The sequence below is a fragment of the Haliotis rubra genome, unplaced genomic scaffold (genome assembly GCF_003918875.1).
Source record: "Haliotis rubra isolate DU_JTF1 unplaced genomic scaffold, ASM391887v1 Scf995, whole genome shotgun sequence".
NCBI lineage: Eukaryota > Metazoa > Mollusca > Gastropoda > Lepetellida > Haliotidae > Haliotis > Haliotis rubra.
In genome coordinates this window covers 188,569-216,441 of record NW_025767740.1, presented here as the reverse complement: position 1 = coordinate 216,441, position 27,873 = coordinate 188,569, and the positions used below count along the sequence as shown (strand labels likewise).

The 27,873-nt window shown below is 38.9% G+C and overlaps 1 protein-coding gene across 1 annotated transcript in view; it reads right to left on the bottom strand.

Moving 5' to 3' along the window:
• Positions 1 to 27,873, bottom strand: part of LOC124265785 — a 123,100-nt gene that overhangs the window by 78,480 nt on the left and 16,747 nt on the right. The window contains 4 exon segments of the mRNA XM_046700599.1: positions 540 to 581; positions 5,568 to 5,644; positions 15,398 to 15,403; positions 16,850 to 18,112. Of these exon segments, the coding sequence (XP_046556555.1) occupies positions 540 to 581; positions 5,568 to 5,644; positions 15,398 to 15,403; positions 16,850 to 18,112 (1,388 nt within the window).

The window sequence follows — 27,873 nt, the reverse complement described above, 5'->3', positions numbered from 1 at the left end:
GTCGCAGCTTCTCTCCATCATAGACAACCTGCAGATACACACATATATACCATACAGACATACACAGGTCGCAGCTTCTCTCCATCATATACAACCTGCAGATACACACATATATACCATACAGACATACACAATATGCACACATACCAGACAGACATACAAAATAGACCTAAATACCTAAATAAATATTCAATACACAGATATGAAGATGTATTTTGAAAAAGTCTCTTGCCAATGAAACCCTTTCATAAAGAGAAGTAATTTTAACAGCATAAGTTTTTCATCAAAGTGACTATCATTATGCAAATATAAATTTATTTCCACCAATCAAAGCAAAATGACTACAAAAATCTGTAAACCATTTAAACATCAAAATGTGGGCTTAACATCACATATATTCAGATAAAGCAAGCTAAAAATATCTCAAATATTGTTAGTAAAAAACTGTCAACTTAGTTTAACAATATTGTTATCGAAGACTAAAGGCTCTTTGGCACTGTTTCAAGGTGAGTGACACCAACTGTTCCATATTGACCTACCTGTATCATGGATACTCTTTCCTCCCATACAAATGTGACTGACTGGAAACAGAAACACCATTGTAAATATATATTCAGTACTTTCAGCGACAAATCTGTCACTGTAATCCCTGACACTACAACTTGACCACTGTCTGGTAGATAGGTAGCAATTTACCTATTCATTGAGTTCAAATGTATCACATCTACTGTGATGGAGATCAACAGTTGTGAAAATTGGCCCTGTTATGATTTTACCAACTCCAAATAATTACCCCCATTACTAGCCAGAACAGAACAACTTTGTATATACTTTCAACACCTCAGTGGAAACCTTATTTCATGGACTGGTTGGCCAGGTTTGCTGACTTGGTGTTGATCACTGGATTGTCTGGTCCAGATCCACCTCATATAGATGGAATATTGCTGAGTGCAGGATTAAACAACAATCAAACTGATGGCTGATGGAAGAAATTAAGTAAGTTTGGTTATATAAAATTCATCATTTTATAAAAGTACTGCAGGGATGCTTCTGACAAATCTACCAATCAAATCAGGACAAAATAAGTTCAGAACTCCTGATCACTGGCTTCTGGCACACTCAAAGGGATGCTACTCTCTGCATAGAGTTTTGGAGCCTTATACGACAGAGCGCCCTAGGACAATTTAAGGTGCGAGGATTTACACAGGAAATAAGGAAGTGGAGTGTGCTGGATAACACTATTCTACTTTCTACACAGAGATTACCCATAGTTGCATTTGTTGTTTATGTATTTGACGTGCCACTTTAGTGGGCATATCACCAACAGTTTTTATCTATCAAAGTAATTGTGATGACTATGGTTGTAAATATCGCCTATTTTGTCCTTGATCCCTTCCCAAGATTGATAAATGTAACCCTTCAGCATCATTGTGAAGGGTCTTTCTTCTATATTGATGTTACCTTATAGAGTTCTAGCTGTTTCTACATTTACAGGTCACAGTGACATTTCCTGGACCACAGGACCTCAGTCCACAAAACAATTGTTGTACTACAATAGCGTAAAGTCTGTGTTACAGTATGGGTTGGTTTTGTTTGGTCAACGCTCTCAGACAAACCAGTGATCAAAATCATGAGCATCGATCTATGCAAGTCACGTTAGTCGCCTCTTACACCAAAACATGGGTTGCTGAAGACCAGTTTTAACCGGGATCTTCACGGGTCTTACAGCCAAGGAGTTAGGATCAACATAGCTCTACGACTGCTTTGTGGAACAGGGGCCAGGACCACAATAACACTGTGTATTATTGGTTTGTTATTGGTTTCATAACGACATCCTATTTTCCTGACAAATAACAAAGCAGTTATATCTCACACCAGTAATATTAAAACTTGACTGCTCATCTAAATCGCCACACAACCAGCGTCTGTGTCTGCTAATTTTCAGTTCAGTTGGACATAGATATGAGTATGCAAACAAATACAGATTATGCGAGACTAATCCAGCTTATTGGCAAGTTTGCCGTATTTAAGTACAGCTTAACCATGCTGCCTTCAGGGCCTTTCATTCAGTAAGCAGCTTAGTTGAGGCTTGCTGTGGAACTGACAGGAAAATCTCTCCTATGAATCACTCTATGGGCCCTAGTGTGATCCAGCACACAGACTGGCTCATCATATATTGATATGCAGGACAGTCAGATTAGTCTTCCATAAAAACTGGCTGAATTATGGGACTCATGAGTTTGCAACAGTGAGAGAACGTGTTGGGTTTTAACAATATTCCAGTTATATCATGGCGTGTCAAGTTGAATTAGTGAATATGGTTGTACGCTGCCTTTAGCAATATTCCAGCAATATTCATGACAGGGGACACCAGAAATGGGCTTCACACATTGTGCCCGTGTGGGGAATCGAACCTGGGTCTTCAGCGTGACAAGTGAATGCTTTAATGACTACGCTACCCCACCGCCCCTAGTTTGTTTGATGTGCCTGAAATCGTTTATCCGTTTGGTGAAACCTATGAGCAGGTATATGGAGCTGCCAAACCTGCATCATAATCAAGAGAAACCATGATTCAACCCCAAAACATGGGTTTCTCGTGTGACTAAAGGACATAACTGTACAGCACACTGTAGTGTCTCCGACTAGGCCATCGTACAGCACACTGTAGTGTCTCCGACTAGGCCATCGTACAGCACACTGTAGTGTCTCCGACTAGGCCATCGTACAGCACACTGTAGTGTCTCCGACTAGGCCATCGTACAGCACACTGTAGTGTCTCCGACTAGGCCATCGTACAGCACACTGTAGTGTCTCCGACTAGGCCATCGTACAGCACACTGTAGTGTCTCCGACTAGGCCATCGTACAGCACACTGTAGTGTCTCCGACTAGGCCATCGTACAGCACACTGTAGTGTCTCCGACTAAGCCATCAGTAAAAAATGCTAAAAGCCTTTATCAGGTGCACAGTTATTTCATTTTACTGTGAAATTACCATATTTCATCACAGCCAATGTTAGGAATTACGGGGGACCTTAGGCCCCTGGAGTTTATTGGTAGGATATTTTAGTGAGTTCCAGCAATTGGAGGATTCCAGAAAAGGGCCACATATTGTATCCATGTGGGGAATCAATCATGGGTCTTCATCATGAAGTGATCCCTTAATTTCAGCCTTTAACACTAGGGTCATTACAACAGAAAACCTTATCACTCTTATCTTGGGATAATCGCTGCTTTGAATAGTATTTCAGCCATATCATGTTTTGTCAGCTTAATTTTGGCCACAAAAGACTACCCCTCTGGTAAAACCCCACATATCTGGTATGGCAGTGATAAACCTGAAACATAGGTAAACTGGGATTCAACCCATCAGCTCCTGGCACACCAAGGGGATGCAACTCTGAGACAACTGAGCCACCTGTGCCCCATCCGATCAGAGATTTAGGAAAATATAATTATATTATCTTTCAAAACAATTGTACAGTATCTTGAATATCTAGTTTTAAATAAGTTCTGATAAGCTGTATACATACACCAGGGCCTAGATTTTTGAAGCTCTCTTAGCGCTAAGACAGTCGTAAGTGCCATACATTAACATTAATTTCCGACTATCTTAGCGCTAAGAGAGCTTCGAAAATCTAGGCCCAGGCTCTGTTGATTTTCCTGACATGAAAACACCTTACAAGAGATTTTTAGAAGCCATTTGAGTTGGGGCTGTATTATATCTCTGTCATCAAATACTTGTTTAGGAAACAATCTATTTCCCCCTATGAATGTATCAGTTTTATTGTCATTAATGCCTGGAATCAATGAGTGATGGCGAGAGATATCTGACTGACAAGAGGATGATGGTCTGCTCGAAAAATCTACTTGGAGCCTGCCAGTTCAACTGACAGCGAACAAATTACCTGCCTCTATGTCCACAGGCTATAGCAATCAGTGTGTACATCACCAGGCTATTAAAGCCTTGCAAGAATATTGTATGGTATAATGAATAACATTCTCCCACTGTTCAACACGATTCACATTAAACATCAATGCTGTATGCAGGCAATGCTCATTAAAGCATTGTTGTGGTATCTGTTTGTGAAATTCACTCTCCTATTGAACATTTCTATGAATCTGATGATACCTAAGTACAGATTGGATGAGTGAGTGAGTGAGTTGGGATTTACTCCGTGTTAAGCAATATCATGGTGGGTGACACCAGAAATGGGCTTTAAGCATTGAACCCATCTGCGAAATCAAACCCAGGTCTTTATCTGGATAAGGGAATGCTTTAACCACTAGGCTACCCCAATGCCTATCTGGCCCTAGATGGGAACTTGGTGAGATACGGAACTGACAATAAGGACATCTGATCAGTGTGATGCTGTTTACATTCGTGTATGTTAAGCCTCACAATATGGTTCATGCTAACACAGACAAATGTTGGAGTGAGTGAGTCAGTGAGTGAGTGAGTTGGGTCCTACACTACTTGGACTGAGAATACAAGAAGAAATCAACTTCACCATCACAAGTGGCCATGGGGAATTGTGATGATAAAAATTCACATGTCAGGTACTCACATCACATAAATACACAATGTCATTTAGAAAGTGGTCAAATGTAACATATGTTATATTTGGGATTACACTTTCTCAGTAAAGTACAGATTCTAGTACTTTGTTGGGTTGAGTCCCATCTGGGATTCGAAGTCACACCCTCAGAGTCAGGCAACTAATCGCTAGCACACAAAGTCAGTCGCCTAACCCGTGGAAGCCGCGGTGGCTGAGCAGGTTAGGCATCTGACTTTTTGTGCTGGCGATTAGGATGGGATGAGAAAGTGTATCCCAAATATAACATATGTTGAAGAACACATGTAGTGGAGGTATACTGGGGGTGCGATGGGCGAGCTGGCTAAGGCGCCAGGCTAGTGATCCAGCTAGGTTGAGGTGTCAGGATCGAGCCCACCTGTGACCGGGTGTAAAAACCTTGGAGTCAACTTTGTGTGCAGACTCTTTCAGTGTTGTCACAACCCTTTGTGTAAAGGACACAACCCTGTGCTCTTAAAAGAACCCACAAATCCGTTGGTATATGACCAGATGGTGGCCACATGAATACGTGCAAACACTTAGTTGCGGGTACAGCAACATGCAGTGAACTTGGACAAAGTACTGTGACTGCGTGTCCCAGTCCACCCAGCAGTGAATTGGTACCTTGTTAGGATAAGAAAGCCACAATAACTCGGTGCTCCTAGTGGCTACAAGACTTGTATACTCCCCAGGGAGTTGAGATTGATAATACGATGTGCCGTTGAGATTGACATCAAATGATTGAGGGGAAAATACCAGCGCCTTGAGCATGCACTAGTTGCCTGGATATGTGCACTATATAAATATCCTATAATAATAATAATAATAATACTGTAGCTCACCCCAGTCTGGAGGCAAATCTTTTGGAATAGATAGAATAGATGGCAAGCATTTGGCTATGGTAATTTACTTTTGCAGAGGTCTCAGCTACTCTCTGCTATGCGAACAGATCAGCAGAAGTACTATTGATTTTCATATTTTAAGTCATTACTTACTTGGCCTTCCATTATTGTAATCTCTGGCAGACTAAATCCAACTTTTGTGATTTTGACAATAGCCTCTTCATATCCATCTGAAAACAAAAATGTTTACTGGGTAATGGCTACATTGTTGAATCTGAAAGTTGTAAAAGGACTACATTGTTGAATCTGTGACATGAAAATTGACTATATACATTGTTGAATCTGTAAATAAAAAGTGACAACATTGTTTGAATCTATGTTCTTGAAAACAACACTGTTGAAAAATAACTACCTTGATGAATCTGAGCAGAATAATGAGTACATTGTTGAATGAGTTACATGGAAATTGACTATATACAATGTTGAATCTGTAATGAAAAAATGACTACATTGTTGAATCTGTGAGTAGAAAGGTAACTACATTATTGAACTTGTGAGATGAAATATGGCTACACTGATGAATTGGTTAACTGAAAAGTGAATACATTGTTTAATTGCTGAGTTGAAGAGAGACAACATTGTTAAATCTGTGAGTTGAAAAGTGTCCAGGCTGTTGAATCTGAATTAAGAAGAAAGACATTGACAGATGTTTAGACAGATGGATCTGTAATCTGGATAACATCAAAGTTGCACCTGAATAAAGATGATAACTACCTGTTGCATTTGTGATCTCTGTGCTAACATGTTGTTGCAACCTTGATCAGGATAAACTATGTTGCTCCAACTGGTATCATATTAAACAACTCTGATCTGGATAACTACCATGTTGGAACGTTGATCAGGGTAAAACACATTCTTCCAACTGTGCTCAGGGTAAAATACATTGCAGAAACTGATCAAGGTAAACTACATTATTGCAACTAAGATCAAGATAAACTACTTTGCTACAACTGTGATCAGGTTAAACTAAATTGTGATCTGAGAGAACTAAATAGTTGCAACTGTGATCAGGGAAAACTACATTGTTGCAACTGTGATCAGGAAAAACTACATTGTTGCAACTGTAATCAGGGAAAACTACTTTGCTACAACTGTGATCAGGTTAAACTAAATTGTTGCAACTGTGATCAGGGAAAACTACTATATTTGCAACTGTGAACAGGGAAAACTACATTGTTGCAACCATGGACAGGGAAACTACATTGTTGCAACTGTGATCAGGGGAAACTAAATTGTGATCTGAGAGAACTAAATTGTTGCAACCATGGACAGAAACTACATTGTTGCAACTGTAATCAGGGAAAACTACTTTGCTACAACTGTGATCAGGTTAAACTAAATTGTTGCAACTGTGATCAGGGAAAACTACATTGTTGCAACTGTGAACAGGAAAAACTACATTGTTGCAACTGTGATCAGGGAAATTCAAAATTGTCAAACTTTATGGATAACAACTTTTTTATTACGAGAGTGTGACGTTTTGATACAGATTCTTGTACCGTTGTCAAGCAGGAATGTGATCAGGGTAAACAACATTGTTGCAACCATGGACAGGGAAAACTACATTGTTGCAACTGTGATCAGGGGAAACTACATTGTTGCAACCATGGACAGGGAAACTACATTGTTGCAACTGTGATCAGGGGAAACTACATTGTTGCAACTGTGATCAGGGGAAACTACATTGTTGCACCTGTGATCAGGGAAAACTACAATGTTGCAACTGTGATTGGGAAAATTACATTGCTGCAACTGTAGACAGGGAAAACTACATTGTTGCAACTGTAATCAGGGGAAACTACATTGTTGCAAGTGTAATCAAGATAAACTACTTTGTTACAATGGGGATAACTACATTGCTGCAAGTGTGATCAGGGATAACTACATTGCTGCAAGTGTGATCAAGATAAACTACATTGCAGCAACTGTTATCAGGGTAAACTACATTGTTGCACCTGTGATCAGGGAAAACTACATTCTTGCAACTGTGATCAGGGAAAACTACATTGTTGCAACCATGGACAGGGAAAACTACAATGTTGCAACTGTGATCTTGGAAAAATGTAATTTTTGGAGTAAAATTGATATTTTATACTTATCCTGACTCATGCTCTTTTTGCTTGTCTTCTTCTTCTTGCGAACATAGTGGAACACTTGTATCTCCCTAATTGAAGCTCCCTTCAATTTAAAATCACTAATTAGTATTCACCACGAGTTACCTCCTTTCCACAAGCGCGGGAACGAGGGCCGCCACCTCTACCCATGTGCCTCACTCTCTCCTCATATACTGAGCCCAACATTTGAATTTACAGGGAAATCCAAAGTGTTATTTGGGGAGGATGGGAGGGCTGACCTCATGAGTCAGGATAAGTATAAAATATCAATTTTACTCCAAAATTACATATTTTTTCCTTATCCTGACTCATGCTCTTTTGTTTGTAGCATCCTACGGAACGGAGGTGGGAATACTAATACTTTGGATTTTTAATAATTAGTGATTTGAACTGTGATGATTGTAATAACCCTATGGGAACTTCATAAAGGCACTGAACTGATGAATTCCTGCTGCTAACTTATCAGCTGCCATATAAAAGGTTATTACCATGTACTTATTATGATAAAGTATATATAACATTAATACAATGCTTAAGACTAATAGACTTAAGCTTGTTAATATGCTAGTATAAACTCCTTAGAGTTTGTTAGCTAAAATACTTTAAGATATAACATAGTACTAAGCTTAAGATATGATTAAACTTAAGCTAATTATATAATAGCAAACTCTTTAGAGTTTGTTAGTTAATATACTTATATGATATAGATATAATGCTGAGCTTAAGATATGAATAAGCTTTAGCTATATATATAATAGCAAAACTCTGTAGAGTTTGTTAGCTAATATATTTTTATAATATGAGTATAGTACTGTGCTTAAGCTATAATTAACTTAAGCTACATATATAATAGCCAAACTCTGTAGAGTTTGTTAGCTAATATATTTTTATAATATGAGTATAGTACTGTGCTTAAGCTATAATTAGCAAGCTACATATATAATAGCCAAACTCTGTAGAGTTTGTTAGCTAATATATATTATAATATTAGTATAGTACTGAGCTTAAGATATAATTAACTTAAGCTACATATATATAGCAAAACTCTGTAGGGTTTTGTTAGCTAATATATTTTTACAATATGAGTATAGTAGTGTGCTTAAGATATAATTAACTTAAGCTACATATATAATAGCACAACTCATTAGAGTTTGTTAGCTAATATATTTTACAATATGAGTATAGTAGTGTGCTTAAGATATAATGAACTTAAGCTACATATATAATAGCAATAGAACTCCGTGAGAGTTTGTTAGCTAACATATTTTACAATATGAGTATAGTATTGTGCTTAAGATATTAACTTAAGCTACATATATATAATAGCCAAAAACTCTGTAGAGTTTATTAGCTAATATGTTTATAGTGTAACCATAGTACTAAGCTTAAGATAAGATTAGACTTAAGCTAAATGTGATATAGCAAAATAAACTCCTTAGAGTTTATTAACTAATATACTTTTATGTTAAAAACATAGTACTGAGCTTAAGTTATGATGAAACTTAAGCTATATATATAATAACAAAACTCCGTCGAAGTTTTGTTAGCTATCCTTTATAATGTAAACATACTGCTTAAGATATGATGAAAACTTAAGCTAATTGTATAATAAGCTGAAAACAATCCTTTAGAGTTTGTTAGCTATGATATAAACCTAGTATTGAGCTTATGAAGGAAAACTTAAGCTACATATATAATAGCAAGAACTCCGTTAGAGAGTTTGTTAGCTAATACATGTTATAATGTAACCATAAAGCTTAAAATATGATGAAACTTAAAGCGAAATATATAATAGCAAAACCCTCTTTTTAGAGTTTTGATAGCTAATATACCTATATGATATAAACATAGTACTGCTTAAGATATGAATAAGCTTAAGTTACATATATAATAGCTAAAACTCTGTAGAGTTTGTTAAGCTAATACATGTTATAATATAACCATATTGCTTAGAAATATGATGATACTTAAGCCAAATAGCAAAAAACTCTTTAGAGTTTGTTAGCTAATCTACTTATATGATATAAACATAGTACTAAGCTTAAGATATGAATAAGCTTAAGCTACCTATATAATAGCAAAACTCCTTAGAGTTTGTTAGCCAATATATTTTAATAATATGAGTATAGTACTATGCTTAAGGTATAATTAGCTTAAGTTACCTATATAATAGTAAAACTCCGTTAGAGTTTGTTAGCTTAATTAACTTAAGCTATGTATAAAATATGCCAAGAACTCTGTAGAGTTTGTTAGCTAATGCATTTATCATGTAACCATAGTATTACTCTTAAGATATGAATAACTTAAGGTAAATATATATAATAACAAACTCTGTAGAGTTGTTAACTTATATATTGTATGATGTAATAATCATAGTACTGTGATGATAAAAGGAACTTAAGTAAATTATATATAGCATGAAGCTATTTAGTATTGTTATAAGATAAGTAAAAATCTGTTAGATTGACTTATCTTCTCCGAGGAACTGTCAGCTGTTGTGGCTGAGGACCATGGGATCGAATGGTGTATACCTGAGACGTCCTCGGTGGTGATATCTCTCAGATAATGGTTTGCAACCACCATATCAGATTTCCAGAAATAAACCCTCCATTATTTCAATCACATTTGTGTAGAACAATTCTAGAAGTTAAGCTATAATATCATGAGTATTAAGCTCATGGAGGGTCGAATAGGTCCATCCATATGCACCATGAGTATGACAGTTCTGATCCAAATGGAGATATAGTACATGAGACTTCACTCTCATGTAAGTTGATGATAGAGGAAATAATCTGTTGCATTTTTTTTTTTCTCCTGTTTTTGGTTTGGTGGAGATAAATTTACAGTGCTCTTGCTGGCCATCTTGATAGAATCTATCGTTATCATGGGGTCCAAGTATGTCATCCAGGCGTTCATAAACCTCACTTGTGAGGTGTTGGAGGTCACTATATTCATATCCCCAGGTTGGGCCGTGAAATTTCCGTTTTATTCTCCAAACAGAAGTTTAGTAGGTTTACTAACCATCTAGTTGTGTTAATTAAACTGATGAAATTCAGCTGTAGTCTGAAACGCTGTGGTTTAGATCCACTTGTATCTTTCTGCCTAGGTAATTCGCTCGCGAAGTCCTTGGCGATGTAGGTGCACAACCAGGTGTGTCTGTCCTCGTTGAACTTTATGTAAAATCGCTTCTGACTGCCGATCCCTCGTCTTAACTTGACAGGGGAGGTCTCTAACTTGAAGAAAGGCAGTCTAATCGAATGTTCAGGTTAACTGGACTGTAATGAGGCTTGCTCGCTTCACTGATATATAGTTGTCACTTCAGGCGTAAGTCTTGAACTGTGAACAGAGATCGACCTCTGTGTGGTCGTTGTCCTCAGCGGTCCAATCAGAACAAGGCATTTTGATTCTGTATAAATACCCGCTGTGATGTCACGGTGTAGCGGGGAAAAACCCACCTTGAATAAATTCTTGTAAATGTTCGTTGATATTAGCATAAACGCCGGTCTTCACCGTAGCTTCCCCGGCAAGTTATCCGAGTGACCACGCAGCTTTGAGGGTTAATGGTAACCAGTAGCGAAACCTCCATTTGCCAAATATCTGCGGCTCTGTAATTTTATGCTGGGTAGGTTATTTTCCTGGTTGTCGGAAAATAATTTCAGTTTTGAATATAATTCCGACTTCCTTATATATAGGGTATAAACAACTTGCAAGTTGTGAGCTTGTAGACTGTATACATGAATGTATGCGTCATAATTGTAGAATTAACGTTGAACTTGTTGTACATATTTCTTCTCTCAGAAACTTTGACCGATTAAGAGTTATACTCGCTGTAACAAGGCTGCTGTTCAATTTCGATATTGAATTGTCTGCAGATATGCGTAATGGTCACATGTAGATAATCGTGATCGTCATCGGGATTGTATATTAGCAATTTATAATGAATAGTTGATTTCTGTGAAGATCTATGAAATGTCGCTGACTAATAATACAGCGGCGTTCTGTGTTGTAAAATAGCCTAAGCAATTATCTTCGCGTAGGGCTTATAGATTCGACATCTGGCATACAGTTGATAATCAACTTATGCGACGCCTTGAACGGACTGGCGAGTAGCTATATGACGAGTGGCTAGTATATGGAAACCTTGGAGGAGACTTCCCTCGGTGAGCGCCCGGGAGACTTCGCTAAGTTCTCAAGTATCCCTTCTAGATCTTCTGGGTGAAGTAGACTTGGAGCCAACTTAGCCTTCGCGACCATCGCTGAAGGTGTCGAGAATCAAAAAGCCGATTAGTATATATATATATATATATATATATATATGAGCTTGCTTCGCGTGAACAGCCTCTGTGTTTAACAGGATGTGGGATCGTGGCGCTTGCCCCTAAGTAGGGCCGCATGGATCATCTTATCATATTCAGAAGTCGGTGGTTACTTAAGTCTGGTGATAAGTGTCTAATTGATCGTTCTGAATCTATTTAGGCCCAGCGAACATACCGCCTGCGTCATGGATTCAACAGAACCAATATACACGTTGTAGTTCTTATACTTGATATCGATGATCAGCTTGTCTATGGGTTGATCTTCTGGGAGACTTGTGAGGGGAACGTTGATAGTTTCGTGAAGCTCTTGTATAGTCCTCGATGTCCTTCTGATGATGATGATGATCTGGATTCAGGTGTCCTTCGGCATGCCTTCGCTGCTTCCTCTGCGTCCCGTCCGGAGGCAACGACGATATGACCTTCGAGAGGCTTCCGTGATGTCTGATGGTCCGAGTCCACATCTAGGATGAAACCGCGATAAGGTGATGATCTATATCCTGCCTTCGCCGTCCCTCGCGAAGGCTGTACATCTAGGTTCTTTCCGCCTTCGCGAAGGCTGTACATCTAGGTCCTTTCGCTGGCTAAGGCCTTCGCGAAGAGCTGTACATCTAGGTCCTTCGTCAAGGTGGTCCGTGACTTCGCGCCGAAGGTGACATCGCCCTGGCTGCTACGCTGACGGGGGTGCTCTGGGGTGCTGTCACGTTGGAGCCTTCGCTGGCGAAAACTCGGACCCTGCTACGCGAGATATTGGTCCTCCATGATGTTCATAATTTGTCGCATCATGTCTTCTGGGATGGTCTGGCGGCAGTGCGCCGGTGCTTTATCTGCGGTGTTAATGGAGGGGTCCACGAGGAAAATCGTCCGACATCAGTGTAGAGGCATCAGGCTGCATGGTGATCTCTGCTGATGTCGCTGTAGCTGTCACCGGTCGTTTCTTGTGAAATGCGTCGCCGGGATGATGATCAGCTGATCATCGTAGAGTCCAGGTCATCGGTTGGAACAATCTCGGTTGAGAAAGTCCTAGTAGACCCGTTGATTTTCCCTCAGAGGCTCCACACTGCCCTGGGTGTGCGGCGTCTGGCGTTGAGTGTTGGTAATGATGGGACCCTCAGGGCGATCATCGCATATCGCGTTGGTACATCAGGCTGCATGCTGATCTGTGCCGACATCGGGTCAATCTTTGATGTTACAACGGTATGATGACCGGCTGATCATCATACAGGCCCAAAGCGATAGGAGCGGTCTCGGTTGTTGAGATGTAGTAGAAAAACCTCTAGTCTTCTGCTGCGCGGCGATGGGATGTCTGGGGAAGCAGAATGCTTCTTGGAGATGGCGGACTCACGTCCCACACCTCTCCACCACTCTAGCCGAACACCACGCGGAGGAAGTCGGCCAACAGCAGTAGACTGGCGAGGGTTCCGTGTATCAGTCATACTAGACTCTGCATAATGCAGCGACCTATCTGCTGTGCGTGCCAAACGCAAAGCAAATATTAATAAAAGGTAGAATTGGATAAATTAGTACCGCAACTGCAGTGTGAATATAATAAACATGGCCCAGTACATCATATTAAAGAAGCGGATCAGCAGCAGCATAAAAACGTAATCTGCAATAGTACAGAATTTTCATCAACGTAATGCACTGAAAACAAACCACGGCGTCCGTGAATAAATCTGTAGAAAAACGACTAAATATCAATATATAATCGTTGAAGGATACTAGCTAAACCTCTATAGATGTCTATACGAGGTAACTAACTAAATATAAATCAAAGGATATAGTGTGTCGGGAGACACAGACGCTCTCACGTCCAGCTCACTGGGCGAAGAAGGAGAGAGTGAGGCACATGGGTAGAGGTGGCGCCCTCGTTCCCGCGCTTGTGGAAAGGAGGTAACTCGTGGTGAATACTAATTAGTGATTTTAAATTGAAGGGAGCTTCAATTAGGGAGATACAAGTGTTCCACTATGTTCGCAAGAAGAAGAAGACAAGCAAAAAGAGCATGAGTCAGGATAAGGAAAAATCTACATTGCTGCAACTGTGATCAAGATAAACTACATTGCAGCAACTGTGCTCAGGGTAAAGTACACAGCAGAAACTAATCAAGGTAAACTACATTTTTGCAACTGTGATCAAGATAAACTATTTTGTTACAACTGTGATCAGGTTAAACTAAATTGTTGCAACTGTGATCAGGGAAAACTACATTGTTGCAACTGTGAACAGGGTAACAACCTTGTTGCAACTGTGATCAGGGAAAACTACAGTGTTGATACTGTGAACAGGGCTAGTTACATCAATGCAACGGTGAATAGGATAAATTACATTGCTTGCAACTGTGGACCTGAATTATAACTGTTGTGATTCCATGTGACTATTCATTTGTACTGAATGTCTATAACATACAAGACAGAAAGCAACGAACTTTCTTTCATTCATTAGCAGCAACACTAATCAGGAAATTCAAAATTTGAATTGAATTTTAGGCTAAGGTTTTTGTAAAGAACTGTAATAGAATAATGGGGCCTGGCTCATTAACACACAATAGGAGACTTCAGTGTTACTGTCACATGTTTTACCTCTCCAGATGTTTTCACATAATCACTGCAATTTTTTTCAAGCAACGTGAGTAACACCACAGTTCCTGCTTCAACACCAAAATACAAAATACTTTTCTTTAGATAGTTGGAGTGAGTAAGTTTAGTTTTACACCACTTTAAGCAATATTCAAGCAATATCGCGTCAGGGGACACCAGAAATGGGCTTTGCACTTTATTCCAATGTAGGGAATTGAACCCGGGTCTTAGGCGTGACGGGTGAACGCTTTAACCAATGGGATACCCCACCGTCCCCTTAGCTAGTTGGACCAATTTGAACACTTTTTAGATGATTGATAACAAATCTTCTATTTTATTCTCCCAAGAATATTTCAACATAATAACATCAGTTATAGACAATGTATTAGATCATCAAAAATATGCTGGAGAAAAAGGTATTGGGACACTTTCAAAATCTTTTGAACTTCTGAAAAAAAGGATATTTTGTTTTTTTAATTTAAATTAATTTTAAGGGACATGTTTCACAAGTTCCAAACAGTCTCTGTTCGGCAAAATCCATAAGTCTGAATAAGACACTTCATGGACATGCATATTGAACAGTAGTAACCATGGAAACACAACTGTGGAAATTGTGCAATGCATGTGCTGTGCAGATTAACGTCAATGGAAGCGTGTATCTACATTTCTACACTACAGGACCTTGTAGCTTGTGAACACACAATTGTGATTACTGAACAGTAACCATGGAAACAAAACAGTGGAAATTATGCAACACGTGAAATGCTGTGCAGGTTAATATGTCAAACATGTTTCTCAGGTATTATCTGCATAGCAGCAAGTCCTGATTGACCAGAAGCATGCTGGTCTTTTCCACGTGGGTCAGTTCAAGTACAGCATGCAACTTTGTGTTAGCAGACTTGTGATGGCATGTACTCACCAGAGCCTATGACCAGCAAAGATGGAGGAAAACACAAATAAGAAAAAATAATTGGAATTCTAAAACTGTTTTACATCCTAAAATGAACACATTTTTTATCGCAAATTTGTTGCATTTTTTTCTTGAATTTGTTGATAACATTTATACTTTTGATCTAAAATAGAATAAAATACAGAATTTGTAAATGTCATCTAATAAATAGTTTTCTTAAAGGAACATGTATACCAAGTTGGGGTTTGGATTGCTTTCAAGACATGTAATAGAGAGAAAAAATTATCCCAATCAAAAAGTCAGAAAATCAGATCTTTTATGCAACCAACCACACCTAGCAACAAAGAATAGTCATGGGTGAATACTCAAAACATCTTCTTATTGTAATAATCAGGAAAGTTTGGGGATGTTTTTAACGTCATATATAGTCAAAAAATCACATCCTTTATGGAATCAATCACACAAAGAAACAAAGAATAGCCATCAATGAATAGTCAAAACATCTTCTTTGTGATAATCAGGCACATGTGGGGATATTTTTAACTCAAATACATTCTATATTTCAACAAAATATTGAACACTATCCCGTAACAAGCCCTGCCATATGATCCTCTATATGTCCTCGAGCAACAGTTCTCCAATTGTCTATTACAACTGTCGGAACACACCAAATGGCCAACAAATTGATAAATGTCAATAAAGTGTAATAAACCCGCCAGGGACATTCATAAAACATTTACAACTGTTTTTATGGATAACATCGACAAAGATCATCATTAGGTGGAATAACTGACAAGAGCGCCCTTGGCGCTGTTCCTGCGAGCAACCTGTATCTCCCATCTGAGGAGTATTGTAAGATGGTGGAACAGTACAACAGATTGTGATGTATTGATTATGCCTGCTCTCTGGAGAGTTGTATGAGACCTAATTAATTATTATTACTTCATGTTGATCATAATATTGACATGGTTACAGGTCATGGTAACCAAATGTACAGGGAACTTGGAGCAACAGGAAGTTACACTTGAATAAATGAATAACTGTAGCAACTACAACCTCAGATCATCATAATAACAATAATAATATATATATTGTCATGAACGTGATAAAAGTATATAAGAGGTTGGGTGTGAAAAGAATATTTCCATGTTCACTTGCCGAGACAGAAAATTTCATTTCCAAATTGGAATTGCTCTCAGTTTCTTGTTTTTGAGTTTGAAATATCTTGGTTGGCAGGCAGGCAAAAATTAATATTAAAAAGATAATATTAAAATTTCAGATTGACTTATCAGTCAACTCTCATACATACATTTGATTCCTTGTACGAGTGACGTCATCCAAAAATTTACTGGAGTGGAAACAATAATTACTGAAACCTACAGTTTTGAACTTGCAGAAATTCTGCTGATCTATTACAAGAGTTAGGAGAAAAACGATCATACATTACATGTCATTACTCACCTATAAACTTTGAAACTGAAGTGCTGAAGTGGGAGGCTGATGGGGGAAGCCCTGATATCCCCAGCTGCGACTTTGACAGGTGCCGACTAAGGGATGACATCTTCCTCTTCAGCGGTGACCCTGACCTCTGTGTGATCTGGCTCCCTGAAGGCGACATCCTTGAATGTATGGGAGCCATTGACCTCTGGGCATACTGGCCATCTTGTCCATCCTCCACAAACTCCCCATCCTTGGACGCTCCAGACCCCATTGTGTTGGGTGGAGGATTCTTGCTGTCTGCTTGTGTAGTCTCCTTAGAATCAGTTTCAACTCCTGTCACATTGTCCTTTCCATCTGGATAATTCTCCTTCTCTTCAACACTAGTCTCCTCTTTAGTAGTATCCTTCGAATTGGGCTCAGGTAACCTTTCTACACCTTGTAGATTTCCATTCACACCATCACCTGTTTCAGTTGCCTCCTTGAAGCTGCTTCCAACGAGATGTGGTGATGCAGCTCTTGGTGCTGGACTATCACCAGCTGGTTCACCTTTCAAAGATGTATCACTTTTTACAGCCTGACAACATTCGCCAGAATTATCTCCTCCACTTTTGTCCACTTCATTAGCTTCTGATTCAAGATCCTGACTTGGCTGAGTAGCTTCTGAGTCAGGGTCTGGTGTAGCTGTCTCAAGATGATCACTTGTCTCAACAGATCTGCCTAATCCACTTTCGGTTTTCTCACTCACTTCCAAATCTTCCTCCTTGTGATCACCTGCAGCTTGTTCTGAATCCTGTACAGTATCCTCAGGATTCTTACTATCACGATCAACCCTTGCAGGTTCTGAACCCGAAACACTATCCTTTTCTACGTGGTTCTGGTTCTTATCTACACAATCCTCAGAATTCACAATCCGTGTTTTCCTGTCTCTCTCTGAAGGTTCAGTAATTGGAGGAACTAAACTCTCTTCCAACACACTCTGCTTCTGTTCCTTGTCAAGATTATCCTCACTGACCACAGAACCCTCTTCTTCAAGGATAGGTTCAAGCTGGGATCTGTTCAAATCAGAGTCAGAAGAATACAGAGAGATTTCCCCAGCTAGCTGAAGCTCATACAGACTCTCAAGGATAGTAGCGTTCACCAGCTGCGTAGTAGGACTGAGATCCTGAGACTTTGAACTGTCCCCACTTTCCTTGTAGTTGCTTGTGGACTCTAGTCTAGGTAGATGTTCTCTTGGGTCTCTGGTGTTGTCTTGACTTGGGGAAGGTATTTCCTCACCCACTGATTCTGCAACATCAAGAGCGAGTGAGTTTTATGCCACTATCAGCAATGTTCCAGCAATATCACAGCAGGGGACACCAGAAATGGGCTTCACACATGGTACCCATGTGGGGATTTGAACCCGAGCGTGACGAGCTAATGCTTAAACCACTAGGCTACCCCACCACCCTGCAGCAACATCAAGATCATTTTTAGAACATTATTCATAATATAAAGCAGAAAAGATGTGACATCTTCACACTGGTTTGACACAAGGCATAAAAAAAAGATGTCAATCCGGTCACATCTTCACACTGGTTTGACACAAGGCATAAAAAAATGTCAGTGCCTTCTTATAGGAGAAATACCCCAAACATCTGAAATGGACATGCAGAATCAATGATAATCAATGAGATTCACAGTGAAAACTCTTGAGGATGCCATTTCTCAAATGGTTTAAATTTCGTGCTTTCTAAACACAATTACATTTGATGTCTTTAAGGTTTAATTGGAAAAACATTTAACACAAAATGAAGGTACAAACCATTTAGAACATTTTCATAATGTTTGTTAATGAAAAACAAAAACTATTGATAAGATCATCAAGCCGAGGTTAACAATGAAATGAGCAAACACTCTCCAGTGTAACTCCACGGTGACAGAGCTTCAATGATTATACTTATTGGAAAAGCTACCCATAGAATTGTGATAACTGAGCAAAAAGGTTTTTCAGCATGTGCTGATTCCTAGGTAACAAAACATATTCCCAACTTGAATAACCAAGTCATGTTTGACTTTTGCTGGGTAAACAAAGGTAAACAAAGGTAAACAAAACCAAACTGGATTTTATCAGAGGATTTCACTGTCAGTACATAATTCTGTGTGTATACTGGTTGAAATAACATCAAACATGACCATGTCAGTTCCTACAAAACATAAACACAGTAAGAAAAAGAAGGTTAATTAATACCAAATGTAGATATCCAACCAATAAATCCAAAAGCTACGGAAAGTATATTAATACAGCAAATGAAGATATAGATCTCATCTTGTTCTACTTACATGTAGACACGGAATGTTTGCTCAAGCGTAAACCATTCTGGTATCCCTGAATTACACCAGCTGGTAGTGGTTGTCAAAACAAAAGTTGAATAAATATCATTTTAAGAATTACGAGAGTTGGAAGAGTTCATGGAAACCAGCCTCCAAACCGACACACTGTTGGTATCGCCATAATCACTCTGTCAACAGAGTAAGTACATAGTCTACCCTCCCTTTCCACAAGTCATTGTGCCATTTGCTCTATCGGTTCATTCTTGTGTATGGTATACAAGCTCTCACAATCAGCTGCTATGTCGTACATAGCGAAATCAATGTCAGCTATAATATTGGCTGTGTGTCTGTGACTGTAATTGACGCTCGTACGTAGCAGGGGTGCAGTGAATGTTGTTGCTAAGGGGCTAGGCATTCACACACACTCTACATTATGCTGTGCTCACATACAAATATCGTACGAAAAAATATGCATTTCCTTTGACCTCTCTTATTCAGAACACAACAGGCCGGTGTTACACGGCTATGAAAATAAATTGAATAGAAATGAATTGGAACTTTACAGGAGTTTAAGTATGACGGGGAAAGAACCAATAAGGTACTGGTTTTCAAAGATACATATATATGGATATACTTTATTTGACTGAGATTATTCTTTAGGATTTTAATTATAGAATTCAATGTTGAAAGTGACAATGATTATTCATGATGATATAGACAGTGTTAAATCAGTTGCGAAATATGACAAATGCCTTTCCATACAACTAATAATAATTACTTCATCCCTTTCTAAGAAGTGAAATCAAATCTGAAGTATATTGCTCATTTCGTCTTGATCTAAAGGCAATACTTTAAGAAGCAGCTGGAAAGGTCCATTTTATGATACAGATTTCCAAAATATGACAAATACTTGTCCATACAACTAATAATAATGTTTTCATCTCTGTATAAGTGAAATAAAAACTGAAGTATATTGCTCATTTCGACTTGATCTATTCAATACTTTAAGAAGCAGCTGGAAATGTCCATTTCATAACACAGATCAAATCACCAGAAGTCCAAAGGCATGTGTTGAAGGCCGGCTCAAATTTATGTAAAAAAAGAAAAGAAAGCAAAACAAGAATTATACTGGTTCAAACACCTACCAGACTTGTGATTACCACTTCGTATAAACAGCTGTACTGACAGTAAGTCATACAAATCATTACCGAAACATATCATCATAATACAATAAAGAGTGAGTGAGTATGGTTTTACGCTTCTTTTAGCAATATTCCAGCAATATCCTGGCAGGGGACACCAGAAATGGGCCTCACACATTGTGCCCATGTGGGGAATCGAACCCGGATCTTCAGCGTGACGAGGGATGCTGTAACCACTAGGCTACCCCACTCGCCCCAATACAATAAACAAGTTGTCATCCATAAAGTATCTTACCTTTCTTGTTAAATTGTATTATAGTTGTTTTCTAAAATAAATTTCATGTTTATCTTAAATCATAAAGTTTTGCCTACCTGTGCAATAAGTCACAGTGAGAATGTAATTAATTTGTTGGTACTTTCTTCACAGAACCAATAAAGAAAGGGATTTACCTGTCTATATGGTAAGGCACCAAATCAGGTAACATCAGCATAACTATCCTCCATCTCCAAGAATGTTACTGTCATTGCACATGTTCAAAAGCCTTTAGTCAACTAGAGATAAGGATTTCAAAGTTAGAATGAAGACAATCAATCGCTGACTCCATCAGCTTTGTGTGTATGTCAGTATTTCTTATCAGAATAGAAATCAGTTAAGTGTAACATGCCTTCTACAATGTTGATTAGTTTTAACGATTCAACAGTCCCTCTGGACCAGCAACCTCATTTATTTGCATCTACAATGAATTTGCTGGCGTATAGGTTGCAATAACTTTCTAAAACTGTTATCTTTCTTGTTCTTTTCAAACAGTGAGTGAGTGAGTGAGTTTAGTTTTACACCACTTTTAGCAATATTCCAGCAATATCACGGCGGGGGACACCAGAAATGGGCTTCACATATTGTACCCATGTGGGGAATTGAACCCAGGTCCTTGGCGTGACGAGGGAACGCTTTAACCACTAGGCTACCCAACTGTCTTCTTTTTAAAAAAACATACTTGTTCATATTTACAATACTTCAAACAAGACACAATTTTATTTAGTGATCATGATGTCATTAAACCGCTCAAGTAACAAAACAATTACAAACCAGAGTACAATATGCAAAACACAAAATAACCTATGTAAAAGCATAAGACATATAGCTGCAAGAAAGCTTGTTTGGTATGTCTGAAATCAAAATCAAAAGACTGACTGAAATTGGTTTTTACGCCGCTTTTAGCAATATTCCAGCAACATCACGGCGGGGGACACCAGAAATGGGCTTCACACATTGTGCCCATGTGGGGATTCGAACCCGGGTCTTTGGCGTGACGAGCCAACGCTTTAACCACTAGGCTACCCCACCGCCCCCAAAATCAAAAGAGAGAATAATGTATAAGGACTTACAGATTGTCAGTTCTGAGGAAGGAATGGTATTGGCTTAGAGTGAGGTTGGTTTGTTGCTTCATGCCGCACTCAGCAATATTACAGCTATAGCAGTCTGTACCAGAGGCCCGGATAAGCTGTGTATCCGGGTAAAATATGCATAGAAAATTTCCAATTACGCATTGAAAAATAATTGTTGCGTACCAATTACGCATTTAAAATGTTAGATATGCAAAAAGTTTAAAACAAATGCGTACAGAATATATTTATAAAAATCACTTGCGTAATGAAAAAGTCATCGATTGCTATCAAGTTGTACTGTTAGTATAGGACAAGTGTTGTACTTTCAGTATAGGATGAGTGATTTTTTATGAAATCATTTCCATTATATTAAAGTTGGTTTTGATTAGGTGTGACATAAGGCAGGACATACCTGCTTAGTAAACTTACTTAATGACATAATACTTAGGTGAGTATAATGACTGAAATATGCACATATTTGAAAGCAGTGGGTAACGGAAAATGAAATAGCCACTCAACATTCATAATACCCACTCAAAAAAAATACAGTGGGTACAGTACCCACATGAGCTAATCTTATCTGGAGCTCTGTGTACTCTGATATTTTTTAGGTAGGGCACTGTTTGACAAGGCAGCATTGAGGTTCCCAAGACTACATATTTAACTCAAACTGCAACAAATATGACTTTTAACAAGTTAAAGTTGGTATGGTGTTACTTGCTCATGTGTAATGACTGTGCATTGAGATAAAAACCTCAATATCATTATGGCATAACTATTGCGCCCCCAACTCTACACAGCTGTGTTTTAGGAAGAAAAATGATCATTATACTCAAGAAGATATGTAGTCCATTTGGATGACGTCACTGCGTTGCAGTGACACAACAGAGCGCAATGTCACATAGCCTCAACTGACCACACCCATGAAGACATCAGAACTGGTCTTTAGCAACCCATACTTGTCATAATAGGCGACTAACAGAATAGGGTGGCCAGGCTCGCTGACTTAGTTGACACATGTTATCCTATCCAAATTGCGAAGATCGATGCTCATGATGTTGATCACTGGATTGTTTGGTCCAAACTCAATTATTTACAGACGGCCACCATATAGCTGGAATATTGCTGAGTGCGGCGTAAAACAACCAACCAATCAACTGACCAATTAGCATTATGGATCACTAAAACATGTATTTAAACGTAAACAAATCAGACATATTTTACACTCAATACTTGAACCCTGGTAGGTACCATGCACTTTTGTTTTAAACAATTTAGATGCAAAGATATAATTCCTGAAATAAAGAAGTCATATAAGTGTAAGTGAATATAACAAACCCTAACACAACCATTTAGCATGGTGATAAATATCACATTAATATCCCACACTGATTGTGTCCTTGTGTCCTTAGGCAGTTTGCAACCAACCACATACAGAAATATTTGTAATTCTTCAATACCAATTGACTTATTGAAACAAACGCTCCTCCAGCGACACTGAACCCTACAACATTCCAACGGTAGCAATACAGCAACCACGTAGCCTATCGGTACAACCAGTAGCTGATCAACCAGTGTATAGAAAGCTAGTGAGGCATGGTTCTATATCAGATCTTGGAGGACTTCAAGTACGAAACACTGACAATACACTGAAGGTCCTACTGCCAGCCTAATGACCCATGTATCATTGCAGCAGGGATCATATACTCACGTCAACACTGGTTGGCGTTACTAGTGTGCAAAATAGTTTCCAAACTTTACTAGCCAGTCAGGCTAGCTATGTCTGACTGGCTAGTAAAATTTGGAAACTATTTCCTGCATCATAATTCACTAGCCCAAAATTTGAATGTAGAAACTAAGCAAAAGATTACAAAAATAGATGAGAATAAGATATTGTTGGCATGACAGGGGTTTCATCATTAAGCTGCTAATATGATAAACATTTTTATCAGGCCATAATCTTGGATGATTAAAAAGTGCATTATAAGTTAACAAGTTGGAGAGAGTGTGATATATATACAAGATGACCCCATGAAAATTCACTAGCCTGTTGGGCCAGTGACTGTAGAGATTTACTAGCCCTACAAGATTTTTACTAGCAACGGGCTAGCAGGCCAGTGGCTATTTCACACACTGGCTCAGAATCCTAAGAACTGACTTCCTAAAAGTTTCATGCACTGACATTATATCATCTTTACTCATCTGCCTATCATGTAGCATATACCTAAGACTGGTGTCTTTCTCTCAGTTATTACTGATCATGATAAAACTAATATTTCATATTTATATTTTTCCAATATCTGAATCTTAATATATCACTTGTTGTGGTAATAATTCATAATGAAATTCTGTATGAATTATTACTCCATGATACACCTTTAGATTCCTGTGAAACGAATTCTCAGCAAGACTTTCAATGAAAATAGTATGATAGGTCTCATGACACTTTCAGCAACATTCGTACAGTATCAGAATGGGTTAACACACTGTACCCATTCCAAGAAAATAACTTACAACAGAAATAGCATATACTCATGGCTACGAAGTAATAGGCTGTTTCAACACTGAGATAACCTGTTCCAACTCTGAAGGGACTGACTCTTATCAGTTGAATAGTAAATAACTGCTTAATACTATATCAACAATCACAATCAGTGAGTGAGTGAGTGAGTGAGTGGGTGAGTCTAGTTCTATGCCACACTCAGAAATCCTCCAACTATATGGTGGCAGTAAATAATCAAGTCTGGACCAGACAATCCAGTGATGAACAACCTGAGAATCGATCTACCCAACTGGGATACAATAACATGTATCAACCAAGTCAGCGAGCCAATCCTGTTAGTCGCATCTTACGACAAGCATGGGTTACTGAAGATCAATTCCAACTAGGACCTTTACGGGTCACATTTTTAGACATTTACAGTGAGAATCTTACATTTGATGTCACAGAGTAAGTACCCAGCAACTTCTCCAAAATGTAGTCCACATGACCCTTAGTCCATTAAAACAGCCCATTCCCACATGGCTATGCACCCAGTCCTAATTTCAGATTGATTTCACATCCAGGCCAATCATTAAATAATTTGTCCGATCATGCGTGACCACAAGCTCAATGGCCGATTAGTACAGGAGTCCCGTGGAGGTCCCCGATTCTCCAACCGTGAACTGATCCTCCAGAGTACAATGTTTGAGCAGTGTGTTGACATTCACAATCTAGCTGATCAGTCTTGTAACAAATCCATCATACCTGTCTGGCTCTGTTGTTTTGCCTGTGAAGGTATTCACATGGAACAATGGCGTCTACACGGATTGGATAGGAGAGCTGCGTTTTCTAATTAAAAACACCTGGAAACAATTGGTACGCTAACGAGAAGTCATTGTGCAGTCATGACGGTCAACATAAGGCAGATTAAACAATTACTAAACTCTAATGTGTAGTGCAAGTGCAGCATTTTGATAGAGTGAGTGAGTGAGTTTAGTTTTAAGCCACACTCAGCAATATTCCAGCTATATGGCAGTGGTCTATAAATAATCAAGTCTGGACCAGACAATCCAGTGATCAACAGCATGAGCATCAATCTACGCAAGTGGGATACGATGACAAGTGTCAACCAAGTCAGCGAGCCTGACCACCCGGTTAGTCGCTCATATTGACAGAAGTTGATGTGTTTTACGGTGTATTCAGTACGAAGTTTACAGTTAAGCGTTGAGTGCTCTACAGGTTTATGACCCTAGGTGCTGTGTACTACCCTCAGACCGTGTACTTGACCTGACACAACTTCACTGAACCAAGGCACCTTGAAGGGTTCTCAGAGTAGCTAAGACAGACAGCTATGAAGTCAATCTCTCAATGCCTTGAAGCTCATGCTGGGTGGCAGGATAGCCTAGTGGTTAAAGCATTCACACGTTATGCTGAAGGCCCTGGTTCGATTCCCCTACATGGGTACAATGTGTGAAGCCCATTTCTGGTGTCCCCCTCACTCACTGCCTCGAAAGCATGTGTGACAATCACTTAATAGAAACATGCTTTGAGCCCACAGTATGGTTTGATCATATATATTTAGAATATATGTAGGACTCAGATGTGTGGCGGGTCTCTAATCTATGGCGGGTTTCCTAATCCGTGGCAGGTCAGTTTGTTCGATTGTTACATGACGACATCTCGTAATGATGTCATTCCGCGATGACGTCATAATCCCTAACCGTTCCCAACGTTATTCGACACTAGCCATTCGTGGCGATAGTAATCTCAAGAAAATCTTCAAACCTAAGAAAATGGAAACCATAGAAAATGATGGTTTTGCAATTGCGGAGCCACCTACAAAGAACAAACCTGTATCAAAAGATCCCAATGCAAAAACATTTTTGAATGACATGGAAAAAATATGTGAGATTATAAAACTGAAAATGCTGAATCCTGAATGGGGAAGTGTAAAGATTTGCAAGATTAGCCATAAGCCGATCTTAGCGTTGACAGAGCTTCAAAATCAAGGCCCAGGGGTATCAGTAAGTTTGGAAACACATAAATGAAATGCCATTAACCCCTATTCTACCAAGCTGAAATGTTCTAACGACGATGAGTAGGAAATCCGCCACAGATTAGGGTCACTTAGGTACGGCAACTAGCCACGGATTTGAGGCCTGCCATGGATCCAAGTCCTACATATATATAGTACTTGTGTATGTATAGAAATGTGGATTGGTAGACAAGCACAGCAGTTGAAAACCAGATTACAGAATGCAAATTGTCAAAAAAGAAATATGTAGAAACATCAGAAGACATATGACTGCATGAAATCTAGTTTGGTATGTCTGAAAGTTAGTAATAAGAGACAAAAAATGTATTCAAACAAGATTGTTCTAGGGTCTACAAACTTAGATTCTTGACTAAATGTCACTGAACTATATAGAAACTTTCTGTCTATTTTTTTGGCTTCATCTGAATAATTATATACTAAAAGTCATCGCATACCCTATCACAGTCACAAATTTCCTGTGCAAGAGTTCCACTGGCACAGTTAAAACTCAAATGGCATGGTCAAATTAATTTCCAGTGCCTAAAGGTATACTCAGATATCACATTTCATCGAACAAAACCAACTTGTGACCTTGCTTACATTGTGAAGCATTTGATCGATGTACTTTCGATCAAGTGAATTGAACACCCACATGGACAAAGACAACAATATGTTTTATGCATGGTACAATTCATCAAATAATTTCGGTTTTCAGAACTTCTGAACAGCTCAGTGAAAGGAAGGGAAATATTTTCTAACGTCCAACCCATTATTATCTTGCACTGGTGGTGATTGCCCTTTATTCTGTCCCCCATAATTATTCTGTAATGCCATGTAGCTCAGTTATTATCGTCAAAACACCCAGGTGAAGCCGTGTTCATTCTAAGCAATATAGTATAAGGTCTTGACCTTGTTCAAGGTTACACGGCAGAGACTACATGATACTGACATAAATGTTCTTGAAAGAAGTACAACTCAAGGCAAAGGCTTTACCTACATGGGACACCTGCTTAATGAAGCGGAGCTTCACAGACTTTGATGATGAACTCAGATGACCCTGTGGGGTTTCTGGTTAGAATAGATCCACTAAAACTAGGACTGTGACAGGCCACCCTAGGACCTGGGTGGTGGTAATAGGTTTCAATACAGGTCCGGCTCCTGATTAAACTATCCAGACCTGTTTCATCATGCATCTGGTCACATGAAATCAATAGTCTGATACATGCCGTAAATTGATAGAACCAAAACAATGAACCAAACTTACATTTATATTTGTTCTTCAATCATAAAAATGTGCTCGGTAAACTCGCCCATTCTATATCAGGCATTGTGTTACATTGTCGACAATCAAAATATGACATTGTCTGTCAATCAAGCTGTAACTGGTACTCAGATTGGGTTGGGAAAGGCTACCTTGGGTACCAGGTTCAAAATATCTACATATACCAGTCCTAACTGTATCCATGAAACCTGATCCTAAGAGGTGGCCAAATGGATGGGGTGGTCAGGTTCAGTGACTTGGCTGACCGTGTGTCAACATACCCCTATGACATGGATCGTTACACACAATATCGACCACTGAATTGTCTTCATCAGACCCTTGTCATATAGCTGGTACTTCTCACAGACAGAAACTTGGCTCAGGTCAAACAGACCTTGTGCTCAGAGAGATGTTCAAGACTGGAGAACA